The sequence below is a fragment of the Ailuropoda melanoleuca genome, chromosome X (genome assembly GCF_002007445.2).
Source record: "Ailuropoda melanoleuca isolate Jingjing chromosome X, ASM200744v2, whole genome shotgun sequence".
Taxonomy (NCBI): Eukaryota; Metazoa; Chordata; class Mammalia; order Carnivora; family Ursidae; genus Ailuropoda; species Ailuropoda melanoleuca.
This window is the reverse complement of record NC_048238.1, coordinates 25,523,173-25,542,373: the sequence shown is the minus strand read 5'-3', so window position 1 is coordinate 25,542,373 and position 19,201 is coordinate 25,523,173. Positions and strand designations below refer to the sequence as shown.

General features: G+C 46.7%; 2 protein-coding genes and 1 pseudogene across 2 annotated transcripts; all 3 read right to left on the bottom strand.

Moving 5' to 3' along the window:
- Nucleotides 1–756: 756 nt before the first annotated feature.
- Nucleotides 757–3,139, bottom strand: LOC100480666 (melanoma-associated antigen B1). The gene is given in 4 exon segments (XM_034649918.1): nt 757–1,017; nt 1,019–1,214; nt 1,216–1,844; nt 3,089–3,139. Coding segments are annotated over 3 exon segments (1,029 nt in total). The 5' UTR covers nt 1,788–1,844; nt 3,089–3,139.
- Nucleotides 3,140–6,978: 3,839 nt separating this feature from the next.
- LOC117797486 lies at nt 6,979–12,058 on the bottom strand (annotated as a pseudogene).
- Nucleotides 12,059–16,618: 4,560 nt separating this feature from the next.
- Nucleotides 16,619–17,667, bottom strand: LOC109489282 (melanoma-associated antigen B3). Its single transcript, XM_019797282.1, is given in 2 exon segments — nt 16,619–17,022; nt 17,025–17,667. Coding segments are annotated over 2 exon segments (1,047 nt in total).
- Nucleotides 17,668–19,201: the final 1,534 nt, after the last annotated feature.

The following is a 19,201-nucleotide window of genomic DNA, read 5'->3' as shown; positions in this document are numbered from 1 at the left end:
TCACACCATCGTCCTTATGTAATAACTGCTCTTAAACTCTAAAAACCTACGTTCAGGGTCTTCCTTGTTCTTAGCATCATCACTACTAACATACAACCTTCCAAAGACCAGATGCTCAATTAATGATAAGAATAAATGGGGCACAGAGCAAGGAATGTAATTTATTACTATTTAATTTTATCTGCATTCTTGAATAAGTTAAGGACATCCAGGTATATATCCTTGAATTTTACAAAGAGAAAAACAAAAATGAAGAGAACAAACCAAGATTTAACTACATTTTACTTTGTTTCTATTTTTAAACCACAGCTATATTTTTGCTAGTTCTTTCCTATTTCCAAGAAAAATCCCCATTCCAAGCCATATTATCTTGTTCTGGAACCCAAAGAAGATGCAAGGATTTTCAAGTTTTATTACACAACACCAAAACTCTTACTCTTAAGAAAACCCCCATTCCAAAGCCATATTATCTTGTTCTGGAACTCAAAGAAGATATAAGGATTATCAAGCTTTATTACACAACACCAAAACTCTTATTCTTAAATCCGATAAACGGCAATGTGTGATCCATGTCATTTATAAACATGGATCCCGAATCTAAATAAACATTCTATTGAAAGGAACTACATTTGTAAGCTACCAGTGTACAAAAGGAAAACAAAGATATGTTATGGCCTCTCCAACCCCACCTTAGCCTCTACTTAAAAGTTGGCAGCCCTCATCAACTACAAAGCAAAGAATCTGCCTCTGCCCTCTCTAGGGAGGAGGAGCGGAGCGGCTGGACTTGGCCCGGGAACGCGCACCGGCCTCGGTAGTAGAGGCAGCCCCAGCTGCGGCTCGGGCTCGGGCTCGCTCTTCCTCATCTCGCAGAGCCTCTTCATAATGGAATGGGAAGGCACTGGGGATGGTATCATGAACTTTGGCCAAAAACTCCAGGACTCGCATCTTGCTGATCTCAGCACGGGCTCTCGGGCCCCACAGGAACTCGTAGCGTGGAGGATCACTGTTGGCCACCTTGGCGGTACTCCAGGTACTTTTCCTGCACCAAATCTTGGGTGATGAGCTTCCTGGGATCCCCGAAGACTAAATGCCTCCTTCCATCATAGATGCCCAAGATATTCAGGAATTCCCAGATATCCTCCTCAGAGGCGCGGTTGCCAGTCAAGAAGATCACACCCAGGAGAGGCATGAGAAGCCCATTCTTAGGGAAGTCGGCCACTGCTCACACTGCCATCACTGCTGAGGTCCAGGCTGCTGATGAGGATATAGGAGCAACTGCCTGGCTTGACTTCCTTCAATTCTAGGCCAAAGACCAGCTCCATGTGCTCAGAGGCTCTCCTGAGGATCTCAGGGAAGTGCTCCCTGTACCTTTTGTTGACGAGCTTCAGCATGTCTGCCCTCCTAATGGGTGCCCTCATGGTATGCTTTTCTAGCAGGAACTGCATCAACATGCCCACCTTCCTGGTTAGAAGATCTTGGCGAGCACTCTCAGAGGAAGTTGAGGCCCGAGAGGAATTTTTATTTTTCTCAACTTGGCCCTTGGCACCTACATTAGATTTCCGGCGTGAAACACCTGCAGCAGGAGAGCTAGTGGCTGGGGATCCCTGAGGCTCCTGGGAAGTGCCAGCAGCACGGAAACTCGGGGGAGTATCCCCAGAAACAGGAGAGTCGGGGGACTCTTCGACCTTTGCTGCAGTGGACTGAGTACCCACAAGGCCCTGGGGCTCACCTTGAGCCTGGCGGCGTTTCTCACGGGCACGGAGCTTACTCTTCTGGCCCCGAGGCATGACTGGGTCAGGGACAGCAGGCACAAGAGTGGGCAGGAAGGCAGGAGATGCTGGCACCTGGAGCAGGGAAGATGAAAGTGTGAGCACCTCAGCAGGGAGAGACCACCTTGGCTTTTAAGAAGCCACCTTTGCAGGTTTCCATGAGGGCACTGCTCTAGGACCCAACAGCGCTCTTGCTCTTGGTCAGCCAGTCTCCTGAGAACTTAATGGAGGAAGTCAGAGATCCTAGCACTCCCAGGACTAACAGCAGGGGTGGCATCATGCGCCACTCTTTCTTTTCTTTTCTTTAAAGATTATTTATTTATTTATTTGAGAGAGAGAGAGAGCAGAGTGAGTGAGAACACGAGGGGGGGGGCAGAGAGACAGGGAGAAGCGGACTCCCTGCTGAGCAGGGAGCCTGATTAGGAACTTGATTCCAGGACCCTGAGATCATATCCTGAGTAGAAAGCAGACTGAGCCACCCAGGTGCCCTAGGCTACTCATTCAATTGGGTATAGAGCGGTCTCCATTTCCTTACTTAGGATCTTCAGCTTAACTCCAAATTCTTCCTGGGGCTCTGCCCTCTGCTGATCTGAGGCCATGACCCTTAGACAAAGATCCTCATATTTCTGGGACCCGAGTTGACAGCCAGACTGAGCTGACTGGGGCATATGCCTGCTAACAGCAGGGGCCAGACCTTCAACCCCACTGTTCTGGAAGCAGTGGCTCCCTGAGACCTCATTCAGGACTTTGACCTTGACTCCAGGTAGGATTTGAGATTCCTCCATCTACCTGAGTCTACAAGCCTTAAAGCAAAGGCCTCACCTCCCAGAGTAGCTAGAAGAAAAGTCACCGTGCTGCACATCTGGGTACCTCACCTGGGGACTCCCAGATAAGAGAGCCGGGTGCCGTTCTGTGCAGCTCCCTATTTTGAGGAGAGGGGCCCTTATGAGCACTGACGGTCCTACCTACACTGCTTTAAGGCCAAAACTCCTCCCTCCGCCCATGGGGCTGCCTCCTTTAGATAAAGGCCTTTCTCTACTTGAATCACCCCCTAGGCAAAAATGAGGGGTTATCTCAGCCCGAATCACTCCAGGGCATTCGAGGGCCACCAGCGGAAGTGGAAGTGGAGCGGCGCCCTTTAGACAAGGCCCTCGCCTCCCTGAGGCAGCCCACGTGGCCACGAGCACGATGGCATTGCTCGGCCGGCCAGTCCGCGGGGAACTCCCAGAGCCGGACGGAAGGGGCAGGTTCCGGCCAACTTCGTTTTGGCGGGGGGGTGGGGGGGATTAGTCTCTTCAGTTCCCACTCAGGGTCCTCACCTTGACTTTAGTCCAGTCCCGGGAAACCAGCCGCCTCCCGACAAATCGACAAACGGCAGCGCCCAGTGGTCGAGGCCCCGCCCAGAACGGAAGTCGGGTGAGCTGCATCCGGGGGCGGGGACACCGGGGTTTTCGAGGACTGAAAGCAAGGGCGGGGCTCTGTGGGACCCCAGCGCTTGCAGCTCCTCCATCTGCCAGCCCGGGCCTGCCAGCCCCCAGGGGAATTTCTGGCCATCCCGCTGGGGTCTACTCCTTCCTGGGCCACAAGCCTGATAAGAGGAGGGGGACTCTGTGAGCCTCCCCCTTTCAGGAGAGATTCACTTGCATTGAGGGTCCACACCTTGATTTTAGCTATGGCCAAAACTTCTCCCTCTGCAGAGCTGGGACCCATCCTGTTACCTACGGCCATTCCTGCCCTGAGACTCACCAGGCAGAATGAGGGGGACTCCTCAGAGCTCTTCTGTGTCCCTCAGGGCTCAGAATGGTACAGGATTCTATTTAGCCCGCTCTGTTTTGGGGGGGGGTCCACTTATAACACTCATGGTCTTCATGAATTCTTGTTAGGGCCCAGGTCCCTCCTTATGGAAAACTGAGGCAGCTTCCATTAAACAGAGGCCCTCACCTTCCTGAGACTTTCCAGGCTGAAATCAGCCTGACATCTCTGCCCAGGGCTTCCCAGGGATGACAGCACAGCGGATGTTGTGGGGCCTCCTTTTATGCTATGGGTGCTGCTCTTAGTCCACATTTGGGTCCTCACCTTGACAAATAACCAATCCTGTAACTTCACTCTGTGCTCATCTTACATGTAGGTCCTCCTTTCCTGAGAATTCCAAGTTGGAAGTGAGGGTGATCCTTGTCTGATTATGGTCCTTGGGTGCCTCTAAGAACAGACAGCAGGGATGAGATGCTATAAAACCTCGCTGTTCTGGCTGGGTCTTCCATCATTTCTCATTCATGGTCCTCACCATATCTTTCAGAGCCTGGGACTCTTTCTACTGAGCTAAGGTCACCATCCTTAGGTCTTTGGATGACCCCAATACGTTGGGATAGTTGTCTTCTCAGTACTCATGCATGGGGATCCTCATCTTGGCCTGTCTTTTGATTAAAGACTTCCTGGGAAACAACATGTACCTGCTACCTGCAAACATTCGGCCAGTTTCTCTACTGCAAATCTTGCAGAAAATAAGTCCATGTGCCAAGAGTGATGTAAGATTAGGAAAGCGCAGCATACATCAGGGAGCCCAGGACAGGTGTTGTGGTGTCTGAGGAAAAAAAAAATAGCTGATATATTCCTCCTCTTCACCAGTCACACTTAGGTTAGCTCTAAAAGATTTACTTTTTATAGAGAAGGATGGAGCCAGATCATTTTTTGAACCCCTGATCTTTGGAGGATATCTGATTTTGCACATGTAGATGACCATATTGTCACTTTCTCTCCTTTATTCATATCTCTTATTTATTTTGGTATTTTTATTGCGCTTGCTATGTATTCCAATCCAGTGTTTTGGTCACAGAATCCTTCTTCTTATCGCTTGAGATACATTTTGAAGTGGTAGAAGAAAGTGAATTAAGTGATCCATGGTCAGCTTCAGGCTGGGAGGAGTGGAAAAGTGTGAGCTCTGGACAGATTCAGACCAAGGGTCTAGGCCTAGCTCTATCACTTATTAGCTCTGTGAACTGGGTGCATTAGCAAGTTCTGTGGGCCTCAGGCTCTGCATCTATGAAGTGGGTTTGTTAAATCCTGTCTCGCAGGGCCTGGTAGACCATGGTTAATGTACATAAAGCACCTGGAAAGATGCCTGGAATGCACTAAGACTTTACACAATGCCTGTAATTACTATGGTTATGATTATTTTGACCCCAGAGGATACCACTCATCTGGATGGAATAGTTGTTTTAATCTAGGAGATATCAGATAATATATGCCACTCTAGGACATGGAACACCAAATCAGTCCAAAGTGCTGCTTACAGAGACACTAATGTAAATTTCCCCCTAATAAATCATATTTCGAGCATGGGAGGGTTTTTTCTAGATGAATGCAGCTCAAATCCTCTAGAATTGGATTCAAAGACTAGTTCTTTCCACTCAGCTGCCCTTTTACCCAAAGCACCCCCATCTTCATTAATTTCACCATCACCTAAAATCTATACCTCCCTTAGAGTTTGCAAAATTACAAGCCAAATAAATAAAACAACAACAACAAAAAAACAGTAACACTGAATTTGAATGCTCTTTTAATAAAATGGGTTCTGACTCCCCAGCTTACAGGAAAGACTACCTGCCCAGAGGCTTCTGAGTTTCCAACGTCAAAAGAGTACCGTCCTTATGTCTCAGAAACTCCCTGGAGATGGTTTGCATAAAACACCTAGTTTGTGCTCTGTGTTCACCTGCACTGGGGACAGAAGCATGGGACATGTTCCATCCGTGCCATGGGTGGAGATCCTCTCTGATTTACTCACAATCCCAAAGTAACCGTTAAAGGTAGTTTTCCATTCCAGACTTAAATCTCTCAATCAGAGACCCACCACCTGGCTTCCACAGCCACTTTTAGCCCACCATACAGCTAACTTAAAATTACTTCCCATCATGGGCACCTGGGTGGCTCAGTCGGTTAAGCATCTGCCTTTGGCTCAGGTCATGATCCCAGCATCCTGGGATTGAGCCTCGCATTAGGCTCCTTGCTCAGCAGGGAGCCTACTTTTCCCTCTGCCTGCAGCTCCCCCTGCTTGTGCACTCTCTCTCTGTAACAAATAAATTTTTTAAAAAATTGCTTTCCATTCCAGGGCTTTCAGCTGCCCAAAGGCTCAAGCTGCCTTACCTTGGGGCATTTTACACTAGAATTCCTCATCTGGAGGCCCCCTCCCTCCTTTTTACCCCATGTTTTTACTAGTCCTTTCCATCTTAGGGAGTGTCTCCCTAAGTATCACCACCTACTTTATATGAGAGCTGCTGTTAGACTCCACAGTTTCATAAGCAGGGGGTGGGCCTATTTTTCTTATCATCCCCAGTACTAGCCAGGAGCCTTCCAAAAGCAGGTCCTAAATTAATATTTGGGCAATTAAAGAATATTAAATTAAACATTACCTAGTTCTGAATGACAAGAAATGATTCAAGGGTTCAATTTGTTTTACAAAGTACTAAAATTCTTATTTTTCAACTTGATAAACTCCAAGAAATGTATGACCCATGTCATTCATCAACTTGGATTCTGAAGCTAAGTAAACCTTTAATTGAAAGGGAGGAAGATATGGTCCTTATATACAATGGAATATTACTCAGCCATCAGAAAGGATGATTATCCAACATTTGCAGCAACATGGACGGGACTGGAGGAGATTATGCTAAGTGAAATAAGTCAAGCAGAGAAAGGCAATTATCATACAGTTTCACTTTTTTCTGGAACATAAAGAATAGCATGGAGGACATTAGGAGAAGGAAGGGAAAAATGAAGGGGGAGGAATCAGAGGGGGAGATGAACCATGAGAGACTATGGACTCAGGGAAACAAACTGAGGGTTTTAGAGGGGAGGGAGGGAGGGGGATGGGCTAGCCCAGTGATGGGTATTAAGGAAGGCACGTATTGCATGGAGCACTGGGTGTTATACGCAAACAATGAATCACGGAACACAACATCAAAAACTAATGATGTACTGTACGGTGACTAACATAATATAATAAAAAAATTTTTTTTAACTTAAAAAAATAAAAGCATTTCATATTTTATCCAAAATAAATAAAATGGTAATGGGATAAATCCATAAAAAAAGGAAAGGCATTTAAAATAGGAAGAAAAACATACACCTCTAATTTATACATTATACAGAAATACAAGTATGTTACACATTGTGTTCCTTTGAACCCCACCTGGGCCCTCCACTAGTTACCCGATTAACTGCCTTTGTTAACCACAAAGCAGAGAATGTGCCTCAGCCCTCTCTGGGGAAGAAAGGAGCTGCTGGACTTGGCCCGGGAACGCGCACCAGCCTCGGTAGTAGAGGCAGCCCCAGCTGCGGCTCGGGCTCGGGCTCGCTCTTCCTCATCTCGCAGAGCCTCTTCATAATGGCACGGGAAGGCCATGACCTTAGCAAAAGCTCTAGGACTCTCATCTTGCTGGTCTCGGCGTGGGCTCTCGGGCCCCACAGGAACTCGTAGCGTGGAGGATCACTGTTGGCCACCTGGCGGTACTGCAGGTACCTTTCCTGTTCCAAGTCTTCCGTGATGAAATTCCTGGGTTCTCCAAAGATTAAATGCCTCATCTCAACACAGATTCCCAAACACGTTTAGGAATTCCCAGATGTCCTCCTCAGAGATGCGGTTGCCATTCAAGATCACACCCAGGAGAGGCATGAGAAGCCCATTCTTAGGAAAGCCCCAGCCACTGCTCACACTGCCACCACTGGTGAAGCCTAGGCCACTGATGAGGGTATAGGAGTGACCAGCAGGCTTGACTTCCTTTGATTCTAGGCCAAAGGCCAGCTCCATGTGCTCAGAGGCTCTACTGAGGATCTCAGGGAAGTGCTCCCTGCACCTTTTGTTGACGACCAACCGTCAGCAGTGCTGCCTGCATAATGGTGCCCTCACTGCATGCTTCTTCAGCAGGAAGTGTGCTGACACGCTCACCATCCTGGTTAGGGAATGTTTCAGTGAGCTCTCAGCAGAGGTTGGGGCTTCAGAGCAACTTGCACTTTCTCATCTTGGCTCCTGACACCTTGTTCAGACCAGATGCATGAAACAGCTGCAGAAGTAATGATCGTGGGTGGGGATCTCTGACGCTCCTAGCAATGCCAACAATAAGGCAATCTGAGGGAGCATCCCTGAAACAGAGGAGGAGAGGGGGGACTCTTTGCTGCAGTGGCCTAAGCCCCCTCGAGATCTTGGGTCTTACCCCAGGCCTAGTGGCATTTCTTGTGTTGTTGAACTTACTCTTCTGAGACTGAGGAATGATGACTCCATGGTCATGAACAGCAGACCGGACAGTGGATGATGAGGTCACCTGGGGGAGGGACAATGAGATGGTGTGTGAACCTATAGCAGGGACATTCCACCTTTGCTTTAACCTCTGCAGGTTTTCTTGAGGACATTCTCTAGGAACCTACAAGGCTCCTGTTCTAGTCAGCCTGCTCTGAGAAGCTACTGGAGACAGAGTGAGTCATAGGCTACAGCTTGCCAGCTCTGTCCTTTACTGACTAGTGTGACAGCATGGCTGGCAGTGGGGCCATATGTGTTCTAAGGTGGCAAGGGGTCCTCTATGTTTACCTTCAAAATTATAATAACTTTTGGCAAGGCTTCTAACCCTATCTCTCTGCTACACTGAAATCGATACCGTAAAGCTCCCTGGGACCTTAGCCCACCACCCTTACCAGGAGACACTCAGTGCTTGTAGCTCTGTGGGGACCTCTCTCTATTAGGCATGCTAGGTCTTAAGTATCCATTCAGGGTCCTCATTTGGACACCACACAGGGTTGTGGACTGCCGCCCCCCACACCTTCTGCTGACTGGTGACTGGACCCTCAGACTAAGGATCTCACCTCCTCTAGATCTGATATAAAAAGTGATGAAAGAAATACTTGATAAGCTAGACTTCATTAGAATTAAAGCTTCTTTCCTCCAAAAAAATCACCAAGAGAATAAGAAGATCAGCCACAGACTGGGAGAAATGTTTGCAAAGGACATATCTGATGAAGGCCATTGGCCAAAATAAACAAAGAACACTTAAAAGTCAACAAGAAGAAAACCAACAACCCAATCAAAAAATGGGCAAAATATATGAACAGACACCTCATCAAGGAGGATATATAGATGGCAAATAAGCATATGAAAAGATGCTAGGCATCATACATCACGAGAAAGTTGCAAATTAAAATAAAAATGAAATGCCACTGCATGCCTTTTAGAATGGCCAAAATCCAAAGCACTGACAACAGCAAATACTGGTGAGGATACAGAGAAATAGGAACTCTCATTCATTGCTGGTGGGGATGCAAAATGGTACAGTCACTTTGCAAACACAGTTTGGAAATTTCTTATTACACTAAACATATTCTATACCATTGGCGGGAATGTAAATTGATATAGCCACTTGGAAAACAGTATGGAGGTTCCTCAAAAAATTAAAAATAGAACTACCATATGATTCAGCAAACCTACTTCTGGGTATATATCCAAAGGAATTGAAATCGGGATTTTGAAGATATATCTGCACTCTCATGTGTCCATTGCAGTGTTATTCACAACAGCTAAGACATATAGCTAAGCAGCCTAAATGTCTACTGATGGACAGATGGATAAAGAAAGGGTGAAACATACATACAACGGAATATCATTCACCCTTAACAAGGAGGAAACCTTGCCAGTTGCAACAGTATAGAGGACATTATGCTAAGTGGAATAGAGCTGACAGAGAAGGGCGAATCATGATACCACTTATATGAGGAATCTAAAATAGACTCACAGCAGCAGAGAGTGGAATGGTGGTTGCCAGGGGCTAGGAGGAGGGGGAAGTGGAGGGGTATTAATTAAAGTTTACAAAGTTTCAGTTATACAAGACAAATCCTAGAGGTCTACTGCACAGCATAGAGCCTATAGTTAACAACACTGTATTGTATACTTAAAATTTTGCTAAAAAGATAGATCTTATAGGGAATGTTCTTATAACACGTAAATAAATAAGGCAGGAGGAAACTTTTGGAGGTGATGGATATTTTCATAACATAAACTGTGGTGACAGTTTCATGGGTGCATACTTATCTACAAACTCATCAATTTATGTACATCGACTGTACAGCTTTTGGTCGCCAATCGTACCTCAATAAAGTGGATTAAAAAAAAAGCCTGACTAAATATACTATATGAGCTGGTGATGATGCTTCTTGGTATTTACCCGAATGAGTTGAAAACTTATATCCTCAAAAAACCTTCACATGGATGTTTCTAGCAGCTTTATTCATAGATGAACTTGAAAGCAACCAAGATGTCCTTCAGCAGGTACATGGATAAATAAACCATGACATCCCAACCTTGTTTTACTGTGCTTCGCTTTACTGCACTTCGCACGTACTGCATTTATTACAAATTGAAGGTTCGTGGCAGCCCGGCGCCAAGAAAGTCTCTTGGTGCCATTTTTCCAAAACCATGCGCCCACTTTGTGTCTCTGTGTCACATTTTGGTAATTCTTACAATATTTCAAACTTTTGCACTATTATTGTATTGCTTATGGTGATCTGTGACCAGTGATCTGTGATGTTACTATTGTAATTGCTTTGGGGCATCACAAATTGCACCCATATAAGATGGTGAGCTTAGCTGATAATGCTGTGTGTGTTCTGACTGCTCCACTGACCAGCTGTTCCCCAGCTCTTTCCCCCTTCTTAGGCCTCCGTATTCCCTGAGACACAAAAATGTTGAAATGAGGCCACTTAATAACCCTGCAGTGGCCTCTAAGCGTTCAAGTGATAGGAAGGGTCCTACATCTCTCAGTTTAAATCAAAAGCTAGAAATGATTGAGCTTACTGAGAAAGGCATGTCCAAAGCCGGGAAGGCCAAAAGCTAGGCCTCTTGCACCAAACAGTTATCCAAGTTGTGAATGCAAAGGAAGAGTTCTTGAAGGAAATTGAAAGTGCTCCTCCAGTGAACACACAGATGATAAGAAAGCAAAACAGCCTTCTTGCTGATACGGAGAAAGTATTAGTGGTCTGGATAGAAATGAAACCAGTTACAACATTCCCTTAAGCTGAGGTCTAATCCAGAGCAAGACCCTGACTCTCAATTCTATGAAGGCTGAGAGAGGCGAGGAAGCCACGTAAGAAAAGTTTGAAGCCAGCGGAGGCTGTTTCGTGAGGTTTAAGGGAAAAGGTTTCCACATCATTGTGCACAGTGAGGCAGCAAGTGCTGATGGAGAAGCTGCCGCAAGGTATCCGGAAGATCCAGCTAGGATCATTAATGAGGGGGCCGCACTAAACTACATTTTCAGAGTAGATAAAACAGCCTTCTTTTGGAAGAAGATGCCATCTAGGGCTTTCGTAGCTAGATAAGAGAAGTCAATGCCTGGCTTCAAAGCTCCAAAGAGCAGGCTGGCTCTCTTGTGAGGGCCTAAGGCAGCTGGTGGCTGGAGGTTGAAGCCAGTGCTCATTTCCCATCCCCCAAATCCAGGGCCCTGAAGAATGATGCTAAATCTACTCTGCCTGGCTCTATAGAAGGAGCAACAAAGCTTGTAGGACAGGACATCTGTTTACAACATGGTTTTCTGAATATTTTATTTTATTATTTTTTTAAAGATTTTATTTAATTTATTTGACGAAGAGAGAGACAGCCAGCGAGAGAGGGAACACAAGCAGGGGGAGTGGGAGAGGAAGAAGCAGGCTCCCAGCAGAGGAGCCTGAGGTGGGGCTCGGTCCGAGAAGGCCAGGATCACACCCTGAGCCGAAGGCAGACGCTTAATGACTGAGCCACCCAGGCGCCCCTTCTGAATGTTTTAAACCCACTCTTGATACCTGCTCAGAGGAAAAAATTCCTCTCAAAATATGACCACTCGCTGACAATGCGCCTGCTCGCCCAAGAGCTCTGATGCAGATGGACAGTGAGGTGAGTGTTGTTTTCATGCCTGCTAACACAACATCCACTCAGCAGCCCATAAATCAAGGAGTCCTTTTGACTTTCAATTCTTATGGCTTAAGAAATATATTTGGTAAGGCTATAGCTGCTAGAGTTAGTGATTTCTTGGATGGATCTAGGCAAAGTCGATTGAAAACCTTCTTGAAAGGATTCACCATTCTAAATGCCATGAAGAACGTTCATGATTCATGGGAATAGATCAAAATATCAGTATGAATACGAGCTTGAAAAAAGTTGATGCCAACCCTTGTTGGTGACTTTGAGGGACTCAGGCCTTCAGGAGAGGAAGTAATGGCAGATATGGCGGAGAGAGCAAGAGAACTAGACTTACGAGTGGAGCCTGAAGATGGGACTGCATCGTTGTAATCTCTCGATCAAACTTGAAGGGATCAGGAGTTTTTTCTAACAGGTAAGCAAAAAAAAAAAAAGTAGTTTCTTGAGGAAAAAGTACTCTTGGTGAAAATGCTTTAAAGGTAGTTGAAATGACAACCAAGGATTTAGAATATTACATAAACCTAGTTGATTAAGCAGCAGCAGAGTTTGACAGGATTGATTCCAACTTGAAAGAAATTCTACTGTGGGTAAAAACTATCAAACAGCGTCACGTGCCATAAAGAAATCATTTGTGTGAGGAAAAGCCAATCAATGCGGCAAACTGCAGTGTTCTCTTATTTTAAGGAATTGCCACAACCACCCCAACCTTCAGCAACATGACCCTTATCAGTGGGCAGCCATCAACATCGAGGTAAGACCCTCCACCAGCAAAGAGATTATGATTCACTCAAAGCTCAGAGGATGACTAGCATTTTCTAGCAATAAAGTATTTTTTAATTAAGGTATGTATGGGGCTCAGACATTTAAGTGTCCAACTCTTGATCTGATCTCAGGGTTGTGAGATCGAGCCCCATGTCAGACTCTGCACTGGGCATGGAGCCTGCCTGAGATTCTCTCTCTCCCTTTGCCCCTCCCCATTCTCTTCCTCTCTTAAAAAATTAAGGTATGTACATTGCTTTTTAGTCATAATACTATAACACACTTAATAGACTATAGTAGGGTATAAACAGAACTTTAATGTGTACTGGAAACCAAAAAAAAAAAAAAAAAGAATTCCTCTGACTCACTTTACTGTGATATTCACTTTATTGCTGTGGTCTGAAACCAAACCCACAGTATGTCTGAGGTATGCCTGTATTGCTCAGTGCTAAAAAGAAATGAGCTAATCAAGCCATGGAAAGGCATGGAGGAACCCTAGATGCATATTACTAAGTGAAATAAGCCTATCTGAAAAGGCTACCTACTGCATGAGTCCAACTCTCTGATATTCAGGAAAAGGCAAAACTACAGGAAAAGTAAAAAGATGGGTGGTTGCCAGGCGTTGGGGGGAAGAGTGGGATGAACAGGCAAAGCATAGAGGATTTTTGGGCAGTGAAATTACTTTGCATACTTTGACAGTGGATACAAGTCATCAAAGGTTTTTCAAACCCAACAGAATGTAGCAACACCAAGAATCAACCTAATGTTAAGTATGAGCTTTATGACGTGTGGATGTAAGTTGAGAGACCATAGCACACGGACCACTCTGCCAAAAGGTGCCAAAAGCGGGGAGGCTGTGTGTGTGTGACAGGGAAGAGGGTGGATGGGAACTCTCTGTACTTTCTGCTCAGTTTTGCTGTGAACCTAAAATTGCACCAAAGAATGGAGTCAGTTTTTTTAAAACAAGTGATGCTGGGGGCACTCAGCCTCATACCCTGCCACTGGGGCTTTCAGTCTTGAGTGCAAGAGCAGGGCCAGACTGTTTTCCCGTCTATTCAGGGACAGGTTGTGCCCTTGGTCTTCACTCGGTTTCCTTGATTTGACTCCTGGCAGGGCCTGAGGTTCCTCTCTTTCTTGGTCTGAGGACATTTCCCCAGAAAAAGGCTTATACCTCCCTGAGATTGAAAAGGAAGGGATGAGGGTGGCCTTATTTGGCCACACCTGCCAAGGTCTCCCACAAGTGACAGCTGTGACAGGCAGCCTGAGGCCCTATGATGGTGATCCCATTCAGGGTTCTAACTCAGTACCCTAAATCTGACTCATGTGAAGGCCCAAGACTCCTCTCTCTGCTGACCTGGGACCTCCCCACTTTTCTGTTACCCCTGAGGAGGATATGAGGCCAGCCCTGTCTCACATTTATGCCTGGATCTCTCATAGCAGTGTGAAGGATTCTGTGAGGCTCCACTGGTGTGGGTTAGCTGGTCCCTGAGTACTCACCTTCCTCCTGGCACACCTTAGAAATCCTACCTCTACTGACCTGAGTCAATCAACCTCAGACCAGGATCTTTCACCTTTTTGACTTGTTAAGTGGAATTCAGCTTCAGTCACATCCTTCCAAGGCTGTCTGGGGACTCTGAGGGCTGACAGAGGGTCAGGAGTCTATGGGCCACACAGTTCTGGGTGGCTGCTGTCTTCATGCCTCATTCAGAGTCCTCGCCTTTGTATGTCAGAGACTGTGAGTCCTCCCTCCAGTGACTGAGGCTGCCTCCTAAGACTCCCCTGTCCTCGAGAACCCCGAAGAATAAGTGAGGGGATGCTCAGACTGAGAAATTTGCCTGGCGTGTTGCTCTTCCCAGTCCTACTATAGAGGGATCTTCATTATGGCTCCTGTTTCTTGATCGAAGGCTTCCTGGGAAAGGCCACGTCCCTGCAAACTCTTGACCATTTTCCCGAGTGCAAACCCTTCAGAGACTGGGTCCCAGTCCCAGGAGTGATGTGAGATAGGAGAGCTGTAACACAAGGCAGAGACCCGGAACACATGTGCCGTCAAAGGAAAAAAAATAATCCATTTCTTCTCTTTAGCAACCAGATTTAGCTCTTTCTGTAACTTCTGTTTGAGTAGATGTTAACTTTCTTTATGGAAGGGCCTATCCAAAATGATTTTGTGAGTCCCTGCTCTTTTGAGGTTATCTGACTTCGGATATATCACTGAATATTATCTCTTTCGTTCCTTTCTTCACACTTCTCAATTATTTTTGATATGGTAATCGCTCTGGTTATGTATTCTAATCCAGTGTCTTGGGCCCAGAGTCCTTTTTAGTACCTGAGACAATTTTTGTAGTAGTGAGAAGAAAGGGGAATTAAGGAACATGAGGTTGGCCTCAGGCTGGTAGAGCAGAAGAGTGTGGGCTTCAGACTGATTCAGGCCAGGGGTCTGGTTCCAAACCTATCACTTAGCAGCTATGTGAAATTGGGCACAACACCAAACTCTGTGAGGCTGTCTTTTCATCTGTGAAATGGGTTCGATGGGCTCTGTCCTGGGGACTGGTAGAATGTCCATAATGCATGTAAAAGCACGTGGCACATTGCCTGGCCTCTACTGAGCTTCAAAGGATGCCAGTTCTTACTCTGATTAATTGGTCCCCAGAGTTTCAACTCACTACAATGAGATTTAATTTTTAATCCAGGGGATGTCAGGAACTATTCAGTACTCCAGAACAAAGAAAACTCCATCAGACAAAATGGTGCTTAGCAAGGAACACTAAGTTAGTATTTCCCCATTCAAGGATGTCATCCAATGTCGGCATAAGGTGGACTTCCTTAGTGGATGCAACACAAAGCTCCTAAAACATATTTCAAGGCCCCAAAACTTATGTTCCTCTCAGCTGCCCTTCTCTCTAAACCACTGTGACTTTCATTCATTCAACCACCAACAAAAATCTAGACCTTGCCTGGAGTTTGCAAAATGACATACGAGATAACCGAATTTGAATGATGTTTTAGTGGAGTGGGCTCGGGCTCCCCCACCCCAGGGCCAAGGGCGCCAGTCCAGGGGATTCTGGGCAGCCACTCCAAGAGAGTATACCCTTATTTCTCAGAAGCTCTCTGGAGATGATGTAAATAAAACCTCGAATTTGCGCACTGTGTTCACCTGCACCAGAACAAGAGCACAGGACACGTTCCATCTCTGCCCCGGGTGACTGCTCTCTGGTTTCTCCACCATCCCAAAGTAACTGGTAAGGGCGGTTTGCCACTCTGGACTTAGTCTTTCAACTCTGAAGCCCACCACGTGAGGGTCTGGCTCCTGCTCCCTATGATCACAGCCTCCTGGAGCACCCCTCCCCCAGCCCCATGCAGCCAGCTTAGAATTACCTCCCACTGAGGGACATGCCGTCCCAGAAGGCCCAATGCTGCCTTGCTTCAGGGCACTGACACTTAACTGCTCTCATCTGGAACCACCTCTCCCCTGTTTTATCTCCTCTTTCCATGTGTCCTTTTGGTCTGTATATCGCCATTCTTCCTTATATGATAGATGCTTCTCGACTCTATAATTTTATGGTCGATGTCTCGGTCTTTTCCTCAGCTTTCCCAGGGCTAGCATGAAGCCTTCTAAGAGCAGATGCTCAGGCAATGTTTGGGGAATAAATGAGCCTGTGAGCATGGGATCTAATTCAGTAAGGTTCAATTCTACATTCTTCAATTAGACAAGCATGTACTGTTATTCAGAATTTTATAAAACACAGAGCAAAAGCGATTAGGAAGCCAAATACTGACCATCTTATTTGTTACCTCTGTATCGATTCTATGTATATTTTGCTGCTTTATTTTTTCATGTTTTTAAGGAAATGCATACACCAATGCCATGTTATGTTGTACCAGATTACTAAATAAGATGGAAATTTTCCCAATTTGTTTTTTTAAACAGCAACACTCTTAACTCTTAAACCTGATAAACAATAAGTGAGACCAATGTAACTCATAAATTTAGACTATAATGCTAGGTAAGCCTTCATTTCGATGTAACAACATTTGAAAAAGAGCAAAAAAATAAAAATGCTGATATATGTCCAAATTACCCATACAGAGCAGGAGCACGAAGGTATCATACACTGTGTTCCCTCAGTTACACCCCGCCCTCCACTGCTCGGAACATGGACTGCTCTCTTCAGCCACAATGTGAAGAATCCGCCTCAACTTCATTGGGTGTGGGAGGTGCTGCTGGACACTCCTTGGAACATTCACTGGCCATGGCATCCGTCTCAGCTCGGAGTGTAACCGTGGCTTTGACTCGCTCTTCCTCATCTCGCAGAGCCTCGTCATACCAAGAGTGGAAGGCACTGGGGACTGTATGATTAATCTTGGCCCCAAACTCTAGCACTTTCATCTTGCTGGTCTCTGCGTGGGCTCTCGGGCCCCACAGGAACTCATAGCGTGCTGGATCACTGTTGGCCACCTGGCGGTACTCCAGGTACTTAAGCTTCACCAAATCTTGGGTGATGAGCTTCTTGGGTTCCCCAAATATGAAGTGCCTCTTCCCCGCATAGACTCTCATCTTATTCAGGAACTCCCGATGTTCTCTTCGGTGGCACAGTTGCCCTTCATGGAGATCACACCCAGGAGATTCATCAGGAGACCGGTCTTGGGAAATCCTCTGCCATGGCTTACAGTCCCATTGTTGGGGAGGTCCATCTTGCTGACAAGGATATAGGAATGTTTGGTGGAATTGACTTCCTTCAAGTCAACACCAAAAACCACTTCCAAGCTGAAAGAGGCTCTTCTGAGGATCTTAAGGAAGCGATTTTTATACTTCTTATTGACAATCTTCAGCATATTGGCTTTCGTGATGGGCTTTTTCCTTTTGTACATGTGTATCAGGAACTGCACCAAAATACCCGTTGTTTTGGTTACAGGGTCTCCTTGAGACTGCACAATGGTGAGTGGGGCTTGGGAGGAACTTGGCTTTTTCTCAATTTTGCAGTTGGCGCCTTGGTATGATCTTGTGCAAGAAACACCTGCAGACTTGGTGGCTAGGGCTCTACATGACCTAGAAGCAGGCTTCCTGTGAGTCAGAACACCAAAGGGAGGTGGGGCCAAAGAGCGGAATGCTTTCTCCTTGGCTGCAGTGGCCTGAGCACTCCTCCGATGCTGGATCCCACCTCGGGCTTGGTGGCGTTTCTCACAGGTGTGGAGCTTACTCTTCTGTCCCCAAGCCATGATGACTGTGATCAGGGATAGCAGGTAGGAGTGTGGGTAGGACAGCAGGTGATCTGGGCATGAGAGAAGAGAGGATGAGAGGGAGCACCTTCCACAGGGAGAGATCACCTTGGCTTTAACCAAGGCTGCCTCTGCAGATTTCCTTGAGGGCACAGCTCTAGGAAACCACCGGGCTCCTGTTATGATCAACCTGTACTCTGAGAATCCTGTGGAAATAATTAAAGTGAGCCTCAGGTTGCAGCCTGCCAGCCCTGCGTGATGCTTACTGGGGCTGAGAGCAGCGGTGGCAGGTTTAGTCCTTGTGGAATCCTCTCTACTCTGGAGTATGCGGATTCTTTCAGTTCACATTCAGGACTATCATATCAACTTTTGGCAAGGCCTGGGCTCCCTCCTCTGTGCTGCTCTAAATTTACATCTCAAACTCAGGTCCTCATCTTCTTGGGACCCCTGAAGAGGAACTAAAGGGGGCACTGTGGCCCATTACTGCTGCCTTGGCCCACTACTGCCACCAACTGCTGACAGTTCTGTGGGACTCTCTCTTCTAGAGTCACTGGGGTTCTCAGTCCTCATTTAGTGTCCTCACCTTGGCTCTGGGTAGGGCCTGGGGCACCTTCCTCTGCTGATCTGATGTCTCTCCCTTCATACAAAGGCTCTCACCAATTTGATGCCATCAAAAACAAAGTAGGGTTCACACACCCCTGACTTCAGTGCCTGGGCTCCTTAGTGCTGCAGACAAGGGGGAGCTCTCTGTTGTCTCTTTTTCGGGGTGAGTACCATCACCCTTCATTCAGGGTCCTCACTCTGACTCCTATGAAGCCCTGGGTCTCCTCTCTCTGCAGAATTGAGGCCACTCAGTTAATCCAACAGCCTCACCTCTCTGGGACTCTCCAGACAGAAATGAGGAGGGTGCCTCAGTCTAAAAAATATTCAGGGTTTTCCCAAGGCTGAGAGAAGGGTCAGGATTTATGAGACACACTTTTTAGAGCTGGTGTTCCTTTAGAGTTGATGCTCTCCTCACTCAGGTCTCTGACCTTAACTACAGGTAGGACTTAGGACTCCTGTCTCCAATACACTGGTAGGAGTTAGGCCTCCTGCCTCAGAGCAAATCCCTCAATTCCGAGTCCCTAGAGGGGAAAATCAGGGTCCTCCACATAGGACTACTCCCACCTAGAGCCTCCAGAAGTAAGTACAGGGATGCTGCTTTCCCTAACCGGGGAGAGGTCCCTCATTAGCACTCAGGGACCTCACCATCACTGCAGACAGGGCCTAGGTCTCCTCCATCTGTAGGACCCAGGCTATTCCCTTAGACCAAGGCCCTTCCTACCTGAGACTTTCCAGGCAGAAAGTCTCCCTCTCCTGGGGCCTCCCAGGGCCAACAGCGGTAGTGAGACTTAGTGAGGCCCCGTCTTTTATGGATCTGGATGGTCCGTTCAGTCCCCACGCAAGGTCCTAACCTTGCCTCCAGACTAGTCCTGAGAATTCACTCTCGGGGGGCCAGAGGCCTCACCCACAGACAAATGTCCTTACTTCCTGG